The sequence below is a fragment of the Magallana gigas genome, chromosome 8 (genome assembly GCF_963853765.1).
Source record: "Magallana gigas chromosome 8, xbMagGiga1.1, whole genome shotgun sequence".
NCBI lineage: Eukaryota > Metazoa > Mollusca > Bivalvia > Ostreida > Ostreidae > Magallana > Magallana gigas.
The window spans coordinates 12,520,049-12,537,402 of NC_088860.1; the positions used below are offsets into that span (position 1 = coordinate 12,520,049).

Below are 17,354 nucleotides of genomic sequence, written 5' to 3' on the forward strand. Positions count from 1 at the left end.
TCCATTCCTTAAACGCAACTATCAATTGTCTGAATAGTGAAGCGTAAGAACCCGTGTTAATGAATTTAAGCCCAGGATTTTCCATCTGAGAGGAAATCTGCAAAAGATATATTTATTAAGGAGCTCTTTGACGTTTCAGTCTGTAAAAAGGAAAAAGGAAAAAAGACGACGAAACAGAATATTTGATATGATATTTTATTTCTTAAAATAAAATCAACAGTAACAACACAAAAAGACTAGAAGAGCATTGCACAAGCCATGGCGTGTCAAGATGCTATTGTCAAAACAAATAACCCAATCGATGAAATTGTATCAAGAACTGAACATTTTGTCTTCGCGGGAATATCAGGTTTTTTGCAGGTAACAATTTTCTGAATAGTTTTCATTCGACAATGAATTCAATTGGATGACCAATGACGAACGTGGTAAATTTTGCTCTGTTGTTACATTTTTTCTTTTCTCCTTTTTTTAGAATATGAAAAGTTAGTTGCTAACATAATGTTGTAATAGTTGTAAAACCTTTAATGAAAAGAAAATTTTAAACACTTAAAAGGCAAAAACGTAAAGATAGGGGTTAAAATAAATTAAAAAGTAGGTAATAAAATCCTAATAAAATATTTTTGAGATCGAATATTATCTATATTTATATATTTATAAATACTCTGCAAAAATATTTATTTCAATTAACTGCACGGTTCAGGCGAAATTTTTAAAAAGAATTATAATCATTAATTTTAGAAATGCACAGTATTCCATAAATGTGTACCAATGTAATCTACAATGTAAGTTTTAATAACTTGCAAGCGTACTGAGTAATATCAAATATATACATATACAGTTTATATTTCTCCTATATCGCAAAAACGATTCCTGTATTTGAGTAACAGCTGAGTATCAATATATCTGAACGATTAAAAAGTTTATAAAATAGACGAAAGAAAATTGTACATTGAGTATTGGTAAAGGATAGCAGAGCACCAATGAAACAATATGATACAACGGAAGCAATAAGAATCAACATAAAACAACATGCAAGGATCAATGTTAATAACAGAACAGGGAGTGTTACATTACACCAAATTAGGATTGTCTGCCTCTTCGTCATAACTTCACATTTTTGTGTCCCTCGCTTGTACGTCAAGTGGCTGACATAGTACCTTTATTGTTTTGGCGCATCAGTCAATAAAACAGCTATCACATTTCGTTGTAGCTGTTATCAAAGAATTTCACAATACAGGTAATGATATTTTGTATATTATTAACCAAACAACTCTACTAAACTGAGAGTTGCTGACTTCAAGCACTATTAAATTAATTACAACATGGCCACTTTGATGCCACGACAGCTTCGAGCTCTCGCGCGAAAAGATTTCAAAAAGGGTGAGGTCCGATATGTCTCTCAAACGATTGCAGATCTAACCTGTGATAACGATGAATATCCGGCGGAAGCCAGGTAGAGTGGGTCTCTGTAGTTCGCATGCGCGAGAGATGTGTTGACTTCCTGTGAGTTGTTATGACCAGGGGTGTCGTGGTAAAGAATAGGGACTCTGACCAACCGATGCCCCGCTGCGATCTGCGACATATTCGCTGCTTCTAACTCTGCTGCCAACTGTCTTTTCCATTTGTTCCGCCTGTTTTGAAACCAAATTTTAACCTGGGTCTCTGTGAGCTGCAATGATGCCGCAAGACCAGCTCTCTCTGAACTCGACAGGTAACGTTTCATGTCGAATGTGCTCTCCAACTGAAATACTTGACTTCGGGAAAAAACTGTTCTGGTCTTTTTCTTTCTTCTATTTTTCCGGTCCTCGTCTTGGCTGTCACTCAAGTTCGATTCGATTGAAATAGCATTTGTGTTTTCGTCGTCTGATTTCGAGTCAGAAAGCTCGGCTTCCGGCGAAGAAGACCTCGACCGGGGAGAAATACATGTCTCGTTCGAATCTTTACTGGCAGACTCTGAATTGTGACAGTTAGCGAGTGAGTTCCTGAATATTGGTGACAAATCTTTTGGCTGCAAATGTAGCTTGTTGACAAGACTGTTAGTTTCTGAAAAATATAAAAATAAGTAATAATTATGAGACTCTTAACATAATGACTTCTGTTGATGCACTAATACTCCAAGTCGAACTTACATGCACATGTAATATTGTAAGGTATCAAATAATAATTGAATGGATTTCAAGGTGTAGCAAACAATCTTACTAATTTCGAAGAATAAAAGAATATTTAAAGATCATGTAGAATCCCTCTTACATTAATTCTCAGGTAAAGACAAATGGGGGGGGGGGGGGGAATAAAAATTATTGACTTTTATCGTATCGAGATAATTAAGAGTCAGGTTACTATCAAGGGAAGCGTTTTACTATAACGGAATAATAATTACAACATCGTATCATCATCTGAGGAAGAAAAGGAAAAGAGCCAGCAAAAACAATTAGTAAACTTGTTCGAGGTCTGTATCCTTCCAATTGTCGTTCAATTTCCTTTTTTTTATTCTAATTTGACATGCCCCCTGAAGAAATCAATGCACTGGTTGCCAATCCCTCGACCGAAACGCTGAACTAAACCTCTGTGTTACTATGGCGGACATTATCAGCTCAACAAACACAAAGCTAGCGTGAAATGAGTTGTTAAAAGGTTGTCAATTTTATGCCATTTAGGCTTCCCTTCGTATGCTCTTCTACGAAGCTCTTAACAAACGAATTGCTGATCTGAATTTAATAGACTCTTTACTATCATTAGTATTTTTTTCTTTCCCTCGATCGAGAGACTCAAGAGCCCTCATAGGGCTTTTGTTCTTTAAGAGTTTCTACAAATTGTTTCATTATAAATGTTTTTATTATGATGCCAGTGCTACATGTATATCATAAGAATCAATACAATCATCTTTCCAGCGCATTGAATGTTTGCAAGAATGGCGTTAACCAAAGGTGGTCGATATTTGATCTATTACACAAGTAGATCAAAATGATATCTTTACACAATAAAACTAATACGAAGAAGAAAAGGAAGAAGATTTTTTCTTTAATTGATTTCTTTGTGTCTGTACACGCTACACGTATCACAAGTTTGTAGGGTTTTGTTGGGTTTTTTTGGTTGGGGGGGGGGGGTGTTTGGGTTTTTAAATATATTTTTTTTGGGGGGGGGGGGGTGGTTGGAGATTGGAGATGTGTCAATAAATAACTTCTGTATGCTGTATGTCTAACTTAAATTAATTGAATTTTGGGTTTTACGCAACATTTTAGCTAAAAACAAACAAATAATATCTTTATTGAAAATAAATTTATTTGGTTTAAATACTGATAATATGCTAAGAATAAGTAAAATGTATTATTCCGTTATAGCTTAAATTGGATTATATTCATAAAAGTATTAGAAATGAGTTTTATAAGTTAAAATTATTGTATTCATAGTTGCGAATTTCGATTCCTACAATTAAAATTCAATTCATGTATACGCATGAATTATTCAAGTAAATTATTCCTTCTTGGTAAGAGCTTGATAACGTTAATATATATATATATATATATATATATATATATATATATATATATATATATATATATATATATATATATATATATATATATATATATATATATATATATATATATATATATATATATATATACACACAATGATTGCCTTCGATGGCCTTTGAGTCTTTTAAAAAAATAAAATAAAGATATGCCTGTTAAATGGTTTTTTTCCTCTTAGATAAGTTTAATAAATACTATTAACTTGCTCTTGTTTTCTCACTGATGACTCAATGCAATAACTTTGCATGTTCTTAATTCAATGCAAAAACCAGTCCATATACGGTTGTCATAAATGATAAGGTCGGGTCTTCAATGTTTGAACCAATCCTGTGGTTTTATTTAATTAGTTGTATTTGTGTAATTGCTGTACCTTAATTAACATTTAAGATGCTCTGAGACAAATAAATTGAACTTTGAAGGGCAGCATGGTCGTTGTGGTTTAGACTATAATCTTTGAGACGAAGATTTCTGTACAGAGATAGAGGGAAATATTAGAATTTTAATGCTATAATATCTTAGGGAACGTTTCTTTACTAAATAATAGTTTATCGATAGAAAGATTTAAAGGAAGAGTTGATGATTATTTTGTTGATCACCCACCCTCCTTAACTGGCTGTAGATGCTAACGATCTGGGATGATCAAGACTTTTTTTTTTTTTGGAAAAAATTATTCCCTTTGTTCAAAACGTATTTTTTTAGGAATCGAACAAGAGAAGAAAACTATTTCAAGTTTGTGTAGACTGTTTTGTGTGCCATGCTGCATTTCTTATTCTCATAAATAACGATTATTAAAAAGAAATACAAACAATGAATATATAAAAATAACATATATTGAAAAACAGTTTGTTATTTTTTTTTCTTGGCATTTGTATCGATGATAATCACAACAGATTAAACAAAACAACAGAAATAAAATGATAATAATGTAAAAAACAAAGGTGAAAAACAAATTATATTTTTTTAAGTTCTAGATCTAGATTCTGCTTAATTGTAGCTGGTGAATTGCCGCACAATAATAATTGATATTCCGTAAATATAATTAAGCTTTATGTATAGCAAATACAAATCGATAGATGCGACTGTCGTGTCTAACAAGTCCATGTTATCCGTATTTCTGTTACATTATTTGAAAGAGTTATTGAGAAAATTTCCTGTGTAAAGAAATTAAATTTATTTTTTTATTTACAAGAAATGTAGAACATATATATTCAATAGACGTTGATCGTTCATTGTTTTCATTTTAATCAGGTCTTCTTCTCTGCATTAATTATTTATGTATGTGTGTATTTACGTAAGTGGTGAATAAGATAAATAAAACCTGAAAAGTACATGTAATCCTAAAAAGTTATACCTAGAAAATTGTCCCCTAATATATATTTGTAATTTCTTGTGTAGTTGAGTTGTATCAGAGAGAGAGAGAGAGAGAGAGAGAGAGAGAGAGAGAGAGAGAGAGAGAGAGAGACTTTGATCAACAAGACCCATAATTATTGCGTGTGTCTGCAAAGCGGGACACCAGTCAAATTTCACGCCGGGGTCCAGTGTGTTCCTACAGTTACGTCATCAAAGATTGCCGACCGGGAAAACTTCATGCCAAAACACGGCGTGTTTTTTAACAAAATTAAAGGTTTTTTTTTTAAATAATCGTTAGTTCTAGACAGCCAATCTTATGATAGTTTTTAGATTTCTAACACTTACTATTTACCGACGCCATCAAGCTGAATATGGTTGCCACCTGATTCTAATATGATACCCAATGTAGTTCACCGTCACCGTATTTTTTAGTTTTTGATTTTGAATTTTATTTTTTATTTATTTATTTTTTTTTTTTTTTTTGGTTCCTTGCGTTTTTGGGTTTGGGGTTTTATTTGTTATTTGAAAAAAGAGTTGTTAATTAAATATTTGTATGATGAATACTACGACGATTCGCTGTGTTGACCAGTAAAGCTTTTCTCTATAACACACACCTGGTGGAGATTAAAGTGACAAAATGATGTAATCTTAACTACGTTATTTTCTCTTCCTGTATTTATAGAAGATACATTTCGACGATTTACAAGGAAATAAAAAAGAATAAAAATTCCTGGATATTACGAAATCTTTGCACTAAGAGTTAATATGAAAAAATTGTTAAAGAAATATAAGTAGATTTAAAATAACGTTATTTTCATCAGTGTGAATTCTGATTGAATTGAGACCATTCTATATTTCTGATATTGGGTCTATGATACAAAGGAAAGCTCAAGACCCAGATTTTCAATTAATAATCATTGTCCGCGGCAATGTCTTATCCATTGGTGATTTATACTGAGCGAAGATCAAACGCAAAACGATACATTTGAATTTCTTTTGAATGTGCAAAAATATTCATTTATTTATCAGCAGTTATATTTTATTCATTCTTTTCCTTCATTCATTTTTAATTCATTCTTATCCTTCATTTTATTTTTTCATTTTTTTTAGTTTCTTTTTTATTTTTTATATATTTTTTAAAATTATTTTAAAGGGCGATTTTCTCGCTTCCTATATCAGCTATGGTCGAACTAATCCTACTTACGTGATAATTTCTCGTGGTGAAGCTGCTGAAGGAACTGGTGTCCCGCGGTGTACCACTGGTACCATGCAGGCAGTGAGGATAAGGGAGACACAGGAAAACTGGACGCACCCTCCGGTCTCAGGGAAAATAGCTTGCTGGCGTCCAGGGACGGAAAACCAATCTTTGAGACCACTGCTGGCTGGTCACTGTCTTTACTTTCTGTCATTTCTTTCTGTTCTGTTTCTTTAGCCAAAATGCTGCTGATTGAGAAGGATTTCCCATTCTGTAACGAATTGGCTGAGGTGGAATTTCTGTCCTCGCTAGCCATTTTTGAAGATTTCTTTTTCCTCGTTTGTTTTGTGTTATTAAAAGTTTTTCTTTTCGTTAGATTATTCACACAAGTTACGGTTTTTTTAAGTTCAACCGTTTGTCAACTATTAGTGAATACCGATTCCTTTCTCCGCTTTCTAAACAAAATATTTGTCAAATTTCTGCAATATTAGATCAATTTCTTATCTAATTGCTCTTCATACCGCGAGAAAAAAAAATACAACAGTATCTCACAAAGAATTGCAAACGACAATCTGTTTTTCAAAACGATAAAACCCTTAATGTTGACTTGTTATTGTTCACTCAATACTATATGTAAAGTGATTCAACAATAGCGCTCCGCCCATCTCATTAGGTAGAAAGCAGCAATGCTTTCCTCTCACTCTTTCATTGGTTCAAAAATTGATCCGATAATTATAACTTCCAAGTCGGCGAAATATTCCATTGCCGCTAGTAGCAGTTTACCGTGAATTCTTTATTGCGGATGGAAAATGCATTTTTCCTAATGAAGCAAGATGAAGGGGGATGCGAAATTAGGGGCCACTAAATAAAAGTTTTACAAAGGAGTCCTATCGACACTAGATTTGTATCGTTTAAATTCTATTCATTCGGAACTCCTCCCACATAATCACGTATTTGATAGATATCAGCGGAACGATAAATTCTAAAGATTGTGGAGCGAGACGTAGAAATGTTCCTTCTCTCTCTGCAGTCTTCTAGATTTCCACCTGCCGAAAATTAGATACAAACAGTCGCTTCAACTTCTTTTGTAAGACAAAGACAGATTTAAAGACACCCTGCAACGGGTCGATCAGAACTGGATTCGTCGAAACGATTATTTTCGCTCATGTGTTTTAGAAAATTACAACATTTATAAATACGATATCTGTGAGGGAAATCTGCGCCAAACCCCCCTGAAGCCCAAGGGTGTGTTTTAGCGAAGTGTTTATCAGCGCCGCGTGCTCTATTGTCCTCTAAGTCCAGGCGCCTTTGTCCTGGACCTTTTAACGGCCACACGGCTCCAAGCCCCTGTGGTTGGAGGCCGACTCTGACAAATTCGTGATGAAAATATCAACTGATTCGTTAAATTGATTACAAATTAGTTTAAAGCCTTTCGATTCATAGGACCCTTATCAAGATCGTCCCCCTCTAAAGTGTAATTAGGCGGTTAGTGAAAAGTAAATGACCATGGCGAATATGAAATATAATTGGCCGCAGTGAAGTGGGCAGTAAGAGCAATAAACAACGTTTATGGTTTTGTTGGTGTTTTTTTTTTAACGGCCTTCTAGTTGCTTCTGAAATAACACAGAAAATTAAATATTTTCCTCACCCTTTTAATGCATTTTGGTGAATAAAATGAAATAAAAATGATTAAAAAGTCAAAGCATGAGTTGTCAAATTTTTTTGTGATTTATCTATTTTTTTTTCTTGTTTTATTTCCTTTTTTTTAATGAATTGATTTTTAAATTTATTATTTATTTTGTCCCTTATGATTTTTAATATCATTTACTGATGCTTATTTTGATATTAGTTTTGGCAATTATTTTTTCAAGATCAAGAAAAAAAAAGGAAAAGAAAAACCCCAAAACAACAAAAAGGGATACATGTATAAACGGACTATTCTCCGCCATAAAATGTAAACAACAGGATATAAAACAGCTGTCTAGAGGGTTGTTTGCTTTAAATGTAGATTGTTGGGAAAATATGTTCTTTGATATCAATAATCTTGTTTTGTTATGGCTTTTCTTTTGTTTTTTCTTCTTCTTCTTTCGATTTCAAGATATTTTGATCATTTCCAAACAACAAAATAACAAAGATGTACATGTTTACATGCAAAATTGATCATTGAAGATATGGAACAAGAAAAAATGCCAATAAATGCCGAATTCATACTTAGATCCATTTTAACAAAAGTTTGGACTTTTGGTAATTGTGGCAATCAGTATTGCGACGTAGCCTCGTCTATTTCATTGCTGGCCACTCAGCCATGGCTCTTTGAAACCAACAAGATCTGTCTGGCTTTCGAGCTAAGACTTCACAATCGGTGCAGAAACCGGTGTCATTTTTAATTTGTTTTGACGCAAGGATTGGCAGTGACGTCCTATTCCTACCAAAAGTCCAAGGTCTTGTTAAAATGATATAATTCTCATCGTATTGTATTATTGTAAACTGCCACTAACGCTGACGGATTTATTATTATGTAGTGACTATTATACTCATTTTAATTGAAAAATTGCACCCTTTTCTGCTCTTATTGTCAATTCTATTTATTCTCTCTCTCTCTCTCTCTCTCTCTCTCTCTCTCTCTCTCTCTCTCTCTCTCTCTCTCAACAACCCGTAGCAACGGAGAGGAAGGGGAAGGGATGGGGGATTGTCTTGGTAACCATCCACTCACTTATTTTAGAATTTAGTAATGTAAAGCAATTTAAAATGTAAAGTTATTATCATGAAAATTAATATATATGTTAAAACTATTTAGATTTAACAAAGTAACGTATTGGGTGCCGCATCCCTGGCCTTTTAAAAAAAACCCCAACAACTTATACTATGTTCTATTAGAATGTTTCTGAAAAAATAACAAAAGACAACAAATCAAAAGTGAACAGGCTATTGAATATTCCAAATGGGAATTAAAGGGTAATTTTTTTTTTCATAAATCAATTATTATTAATGTATATATTTTCTATCATCATTACGGTCCAGTTCGACGACAACTTTCTTTTATGACAGTATTTTTGACCTTCAAGTTTCATTCTAAAATGTCGCACATTTACAGTGTGTATATACATGTAATGAATACACTTTGATAATTCATGCGCCATGTGCACAAATATAAACGTCTTCACGTGTTTTGAGTATAAATTAAATGAAACGTTCAATCTTACATAACCAATTTGATAAGTACTTTTGAATAATAATCATTAAATTATATCTTCTCCTAAATAAAAAGATTTTTCTACAAAGTTTCTGACACTAAATATATTTGGTCGCGGAAGCGAACTAAAATAACATGTTAATATGGCTGTTCCATGTATGTTTCATATTCCTGACTAAGAGCGTATATAATGACTTTTTTTTACAGCGACAGTACACAATAGATATCAGTATGAATATAAATATAAGCATTGAATGCTTATTTATGGATGTCGTCGGTCCTGTAACACACCAAGCGGTGCAGACAAATTTTCATACCGCGCTAACGCGCCGCATTCAATTTGTCCGCACCGTTTGGTGTGTTACAGGACCGACGACATCAAAAATTAAGCATTGAATTAAATGCTTAATCTCGCTCGGTTAAACCGATCATTAACATATTTTTCTCTAAGCCATCTAGTCGTAATGAAGTTGTACGGGACACCTCGTTTAGATATTAAATATTAACGCATCCGTTTATACACGTAATAAAAATGTATGTTTAGGGATTAAAACTCTCGCTCAGTTCTACCGATTATCGACTTCAATTTTTCTGTAATTCGTTTAAGTTGTAAGGAAGTTGTTTGAACCACCTCGTTTAGATATTAACGCACCCTTGTCTTTGCAAGAAGTAACATTGTATGTTTTGACTGTTGTTCTTTTTTCAATCTTTAAACAATGATCACTGGCAAGTAGAATTTTGGTCGTAAATTAAGTGGTACCTAACCATAACATAGGCAGAGATTCGGCCTTCATCAAATTTCCAAACTTATTTGAAAAAAAAAATCTGAATTAAAAAGAAAACAAGGAGCTTGTGAATTTTAAACGGCAATCATATCTCGAAGAACATCGCCTTGTTTGGTGAGCTACAGCCATTTGGGATATTACGTATCACCCTGCGTTTCGTGTTTTGGTGGGGGGTTTTTGGGGTGGGGTGGGGGTGGGGTCGGGGGGGGGGGGGGTGATGTTTCGCTATTTATTGTAGAAAACAGTGAAATTACAGAACAATCATCATCAGCAATATACGTTATCTATTTACAAAATAATACTAGTGTCTTTTATTAATTTTCAATCTAAAGTTGAAAATGATTACATGACAAAAAATTATGTAATCATTTTCAACTTTAGATTGAAAATTAATAAAAGACACTAGTATATATTGATAAGATAATGTGTGATTTAATTAATGAACATGTAGTCGATATCCTCTATGGAGGAAATTTCATTTGCACGTTGTAAACGCTGTTCAATATTTCTCATACAATGTATATATCCTGTAGCCTTAAAGGAAGTGAACATGAAAAAATTATCAAGGGCTAAAATTTGTCTGTTTGATGTGTATAATGATATCTGAAAACTGTTTAGACAGAGCTTTCCTCAGTAAAAAGATATACCACTTAGAATAACTAATTCTTGCAATCCATGAGCGCTGCCATATTGTTAAAATCATTACCTCCCTGCTGGGTTATCTCTAAGCATCTAAGAGAGGGCAGCACTGATGCTGCCGTCAGTGAGACACATTGCATTTTTACACACGTGTAGTAACATGATCAAAATGTGAATGGAAACTTTACAGGAATGTAAAGAGTTGTCATTTTAAACAGTGTTTATGGAGGAAGATTTGGGATCTCAGAATGATGCATTCCCACCAGGAGTTAATGTGACATGTAATTAGAATGGAATGTCCGTGGATCAGTGTTATTGTGACCTATTTTTTCTTGCACTCGGGAATTTCTTGTTTATGAGTTTGAACATTACGTGTGCTACATAAATGAGCACACAAGGTGCGCATTGCACAGCATCCTGACTTTTATAAAGTGTCTTAGTCCTGTTATTCTTCTGACAGCATAAACAGAACCTGCGTACATATCATCAAGATCTTATGTATAAAAAAAACAAATCAGAAAAATTTCCAGGGCATTTAAATAAAAAGTAACGGTAAGAAACCCCACATGGAAAATGGAATTACAATTTTATATTAATTTAAATTGAAATCTAAAAACAGCATTTTATATATGTAAACACTGACTGCCACATGCATCTCCGTACAAACATCTGGAATGTGATGGTCTTATATTTCACAAATTAATTTATCTATATTCATTTTTTGTACAAATCATAAATAGTTATCTGAGGTTCATTTATAGAAATGTACTAAATCCTTGTCTTCTCATGACAGTACACAAAATTTTTCTTAACATCAAGGCATAATTTTTCTCCTCAACTTTTATCAACTCTGTACATAAACACTGGCCTAGTTCCAACATTGACCCAGTCACCAGCAGCAATGTGGCTTATCTACGTCAGAGAAGAGATGCATGCTGGGGAATAATGGATTACCTCCATAAACCTTTCACTGAGAGTGTTAAATTGATAAAATCTCTTGATAGAAATAAACAAATAGGTAACAGACCTCATTTTTAAGTTTCAAAAGGCTTTTATAATTTATTAAGCAACAATTATTCTTTTCATGTTCACTTCCTTTAATAAAAGAAGAACATTAACAAAATGTACAATAATTTATATCAATAGATCTTCAATATTAAAGGCTTTCAAAATCTGTAAAGTTGTTTTTTTTACAAAACCTGTCAAACGTAGACACCAGTTGCTACATTTTCAACCCCCTTCAGTTTAGGGTATTTTGAATTACGTGTGTACACAATAACCGCACTCGAATAAATGAGGGCTTATCCACATGTGTCTTGGCTACTTTTCGTTCAGTCATTTTTGTTTATGTATAGCAATGATCTCACAATGCTGTGGCTATTCAAATCGAACCTTGCGCACTTTTACTCTGTGTTTCTACAGAAACATGTAGAGTGTGCAAGCGACGAATAGGGATATTACTTTCAAAAGTCAAAAGAACGGACTAAAATAATGTTTTTAAAATTTTTTTAAAAGAATGTTGTTAAGAATTTTATTTTTGTCGGACTGCTTTTTGTTAGTTAAATTACCGATTCGAAATACCCGGAAGTGACCCACAATTCACTAAGTGGCGGTGTTGTGAGAAACTCCTGTTGAAATCGCTATTTCAAAACATAATTGTAACATAGATCTGTTTCCTGACACCATCTTCTTTCTATTTATATAAGAAATCAATTATAAACATGTTTTTTTTTTTTTTTACGTATTTTGGGTAGCACCCCAAATGATTTTACAGGCAATAAAGCCGCGTTATTTTCTTAACATTCTTCGCCTGTAAGTTACAGTGTGTTCCGGGCACTGCCTGATTTATCTTTTTTTTTTATATCCGGATGGTCAATTGGTGTTCAAGATGTTCTCTGATTTTATATATTAAATTATCTTTTTACGGGTAAATGAATTAGACTTGAATAAGAGATATTTACGTGGCCTGAGTAGTAAATGAAGCCCAATAACATATTTATTTAGCTACACAAGAAGAAGAAAAACGCAACGCATATTTAGATGAAATAATTTAGAAATCAAATACTTTGAACAAATGACTATAAGATATATTCAATGAATACATTATTTTTTGTGTGACAATTATTACGAAACTAATAAATTCCACCGTTTAATTTAAGTTTTTATTTAATGTATCGGGGAACGTTCATAAGTTCACAAAATACAAATGTAGTCAATATGCAGCACACTCTTAACATATAAAAGTATGTTTTGTTTTTGTTTTTGTTTTGCCAACACCAAAAAAAAACAATGAAAAAAACATCATTTGATAAAAAAGAAGGAAAAAATCATGCAGCACATATATATCAATACGTATATAAAAAATTCTGTTTAGAAAACATTCAAAGAAGTAAAATAAAACCAGAATTCACTTATATTGTACAATAACGTCACATTAACGTGTTATTTCAAAGTATTCGTGAAGATCAAGTGAAAACGATAACTTTATGTTTGCCAAATACAGAGTACATTCTATCATTGTGTTCAATGAGGACAAGGGGCTTATAGAAAGTTTTGCTTTTCGGGGAAATAATGTGCATCAAGACTCCTTCAGCGTTCAGCTGATGAATATTGTTGCTGTAATATCCACAAACAAACACATTGCCGGTCGAATCCGTGGAAATACCGCGAGGGGATCTGAGGTTGACGTGTGAGTACTGGAATATTTCAGTTCCGTCCAGAGTGATGCAGTATAGCGAGCCTTTGTCGATGGAATCAGAATAGTACACTCGATTTTTCTCCCCCGAACAGACGTAGTAGATCTTCTCCCCGCAAACTCGAAGAAAATTTCTATAAATTAAACGATGATCATCAACTAATTCGGCGACCTCTAGACCTTGGACACAAGCAACTACTACAAAGCCCTCGAGGTACGCTATCCCAAAGCAGTTGGTTCGGGTGTGGTATACATGCTTGTCCGGAACTGCCTTATCGCCATACTCGATAACTTGGATTTCGCAATCATTGTGAAGAGTAACCGCTATCATGTCCCTTCCCTCTCTCTCTGGTAAGCATGTTATGTCCCATGGGTTCTTTTTGAATGATATTGTGAACGAATCATCTCGTTGGCCCATTTCTGTGTATCCGCGGACTTCCCTTCCAGTGTTGTCCACGAGGACCAGTTTTGATTTGTACGACGTTCCTCCAGTTATTCTGCTATGAGAATATTTGATGACCATAAAATCGTGAGTGTTCTCTCGCGGCTTGTTCTTGTTAACCGACTTCTTGCTCCGGAGCTTATTCCAGTCTTCTGTGACTACGTTTGGAACAACCGAAGTGGACCTAAATTCTACCGACCCCAAAGAATCCAGATTGGCAGTCAAATCATTTTGCTTCAATTCGTAGTTGACTATTTTGACTTTGGCTGCTCGATGCTGTACCTTTTCTTCTAATATGGCACATTGTTGTCCAACTTTTCCAAGTTCGTTAATAACTTGTATTCCTGACGATGAACTCATTAAAGCCTGAAGCAGGTCCTTGTAGTAGGCTACGGTCATTCGTTTCGTCTCAAACGAGTCCATTTCTGCTTTTAGTTCGGAAATCTTTTGTTGGTGCTTTTCTTCAAGCTCTGATCGAAGATTCTGTTCCAGCTTGTCTAAATGTCTATCAATTTCTTCTCTATAACTTTTAATAGTCTGTTCTTCTTTGTTCTTTTCCTCCTCGAGCGATTTGATGTTTTCTTTCCTACCATGAACGATTTCATCAGTTTGGGCATTTATGGATTTCAGCATCTGAGAGAGAATATGTGTTTCTTTGGTACTCTTTAAAGCATTAGCAGCTTCTTCTGTAGTGACCACATCCTCGCAATTTTTGTGGACAGTTTTCTTGCAAACATCGCAACATGTTTCACGGTGATCGTGGCAAAAATAGACTAGCTTTTCATCAGAATGGTTTGGACAAAGACCAGGGGCATACAAAATCATTTTATCTTTCTGTACGTTTTCAATTGCTACCGTTTTGTGCACGTCCGGTGAGGTTAACCCACGATGGTAAGAATCGTGTTCTTTGCACAACGTTTCGGCGCAGTAAGAACACCAGGTGATAGCTGGAGTATTTTTATGCGTTTTTAGACATGGTTTGCAAAGTTTCTGCTTTAACAATCTTTCTGCCATCAGAGAGGATATAAAATGGTTGGTAGGAAGAGATTTCGAGAACTCCATTGGATCCGTGATGGCACGCGCGCTAGAGACAGGCGTGGCACAGACTGGACATCGAATCTGAACTGCTTTACCCTGCGACAGAGATGTAGCTACGTGTCTACTTACGCAAGCTTCACAAAAGGTGTGTAGGCAAGGGAGGCATTTTGGTGAGTTTAGCTCCCGTGCACAGATGGGACATTTAGATACTTCAACTTCGTCAGTTCTCAGAGAAATCATGGAGGCACCGATCGCTTCCATATTAATGTCTGGAGAAATGGCCCGATTCTCGTTTCCGTTTGTGTATACAGATGGCGACGGTTTCGGGGTCTCCATTTTGGTTGGTGTTATTGGCGGGAGACTGACATTGTCAACTGTCATTCTTGAACCTGGTTTGCTTTGGACGTTTTGAACAGTTTGTGAACCATCGATCGAAGCCCGGTTTAATGTCAACTGGGATCTGTTTAGAGTGACTTCACTCTTATTCAGGGTAGCATTGGATCCTTTATTCAGAGTAGCACTAGATCCTTTATTCAGAGTAGCACTAGATCCTTTATTCAAAGTAGCACTAGATCCTTCTTTTCCATTTGAATCCATTGTAGGAAGATGAGCAGACATACTCCTGTTCTCAATAAGTCATAAAATTACCAAGTACTTTTTGCATTTCATTATTACAAATGCGTCACTTAGAGGATTGTCTGATCTCCCCGAGTTGAAATGCTCACATAGCAACTTGCAGGACAGTTACGGAAGCCTTAAAAGACACGAATTTCGTGTTGGAAGAAGTTCCTGACGATACATTGGCATGGATACCAATGTTATTTACTGAGAATAGACATCACAGCGTTTATTGATAAATCCGTCCGTTATATGAACTGATAAAATTGTCATATATGTGAAAACAGAAATATTTTTTTAATACATTACATTACATTAAAGTATGTCCATAATCTTCTATGAATATTGTAGGTATGTGCCACCTTATGGTTAAAATCCTAAAACAAAGATAACGAGATAACGCCAATGAATGGATGCTTTATATAAAGTTTGTGCTTTGTTTTTGACAGAATCGCACATACAGTTTAAATGTCCTAAACAATGTTACTTAATAATAGTAATCAAGGAGGCATCTCAATTAGCTTAATTCAATTAACAAAACACTTAAACATTTAATCTGATTGTTCTTCTTCTCGACCGAGGTGTGATTGTTCAAAATCATCAATAAAGTACGTAGTGCAAACCTTAAGAACACGTTATCTTTCATGTAAGCAATATTTCTGAGATAGTGGCATCAAATCAAGGCACAAAAGTATGAATTTTAAATCGATTCATCCATCCGAAACAGATGATTATGGACCCTACCCCAACCAACAGATTTGATAGGATATACGTCTGCTTTAAATCATTTGTCACAAATTTTAAAGGTCGTTTTAAAGTGTTCACACCCTCCATTAAAAAGAATGATCTGATCCGCTCCCCAGCTTATGAATGACACACCATGACACCTCTACATTAAACAAAATGACTTTTAAAATGGTCATCTAAAGTAAATGTCGCTATTCTAATTATCTTGATACTACATGTATGAGGGTTTGCGTTTTGAACCGAAGATAGAGATAAACGAGGAGAGTTTTTGTTATGAAGAAAAAACACTTTGTCCAAAACAGTCCTGCGATTTATTGTGGACATGAATTTTATTCGATTTGGTAAAAGAAGTTTTTGAGTCGCCGTGCTATATTTTGTATATCCGTATCAACTTTCGTGCGAGATAGGATTTTGCAAAATCCAAATCAGACATAAAATACCGCATTATTTGTATTATATAAGAATTACTAGTATTAATTTCGGTTGTAGCATAATGAAGTCGACAATTACATGAGAATGATTGTTTATCATGCCAACTATTACACGTCCAATCACGCATGCTTAAAAGCAATTACGACGACACATTTGCGTGACGTAATCCGAGATAAACTTTCAAAATTTAGGAGAAAATGATTCGTAATTTTTACTCTCTTATGTAACAGTTGCTTTTTAATTAAGGAAAGATTTTGTTCTGTATATTAATTGACATTGTTTATTCAATGTAATTGGAAATGGTAAAAGGAACACGTCATTTCTCCGTTTGTTATTTGAATTACAAATTGTTTTAATTTGAATTACAATACGAAACGTAGAAACGCAATACAGTCTGGTAGTTTTCTGTAATTGAGGTACTATGTCGGTTGGTAAGAACATTTTAAGGTTAAATAACACACCTGGAAAAAGTCACTCAAATTAACAGGAAAGTTATTGATAATGAAAGATATAATGATTAATAAACTGTACAAATGTCAAATATGCGAAAAATTTGCAGTTTCGGGACAAAAAATGAATATCTTAAATAATTATTCCAGTAAGTAACAACAAAAGCCCCAGCGATATTCGAACTCGGGATGTACGGATCACAAGTCCGACACTTCATCCACTCGGCTATGGAGT

The 17,354-nt window shown here is 34.2% G+C and overlaps 2 protein-coding genes across 2 annotated transcripts; both read right to left on the reverse strand.

The window, feature by feature from the left end:
• Positions 1-208: 208 nt before the first annotated feature.
• On the reverse strand, positions 209-6,824 carry LOC105328929 (homeobox protein HMX3-B). Its single transcript, XM_011429997.4, has 2 exons — positions 6,091-6,824; positions 209-2,043 (listed from the first exon to the last, which is right to left on the reverse strand). Exons 1-2 carry the CDS (start codon positions 6,395-6,397, stop codon positions 1,400-1,402), a joined length of 951 nt encoding a protein of 316 aa, XP_011428299.1. The 5' UTR covers positions 6,398-6,824; the 3' UTR covers positions 209-1,399.
• A 6,021-nt stretch (positions 6,825-12,845) lies between these two features.
• Positions 12,846-15,696, reverse strand: LOC109618835 (E3 ubiquitin-protein ligase TRIM33). Its single transcript, XM_020067494.3, has one exon. It carries the CDS (start codon positions 15,489-15,491, stop codon positions 13,164-13,166), a length of 2,328 nt encoding a protein of 775 aa, XP_019923053.2. The 5' UTR covers positions 15,492-15,696; the 3' UTR covers positions 12,846-13,163.
• Positions 15,697-17,354: the final 1,658 nt, after the last annotated feature.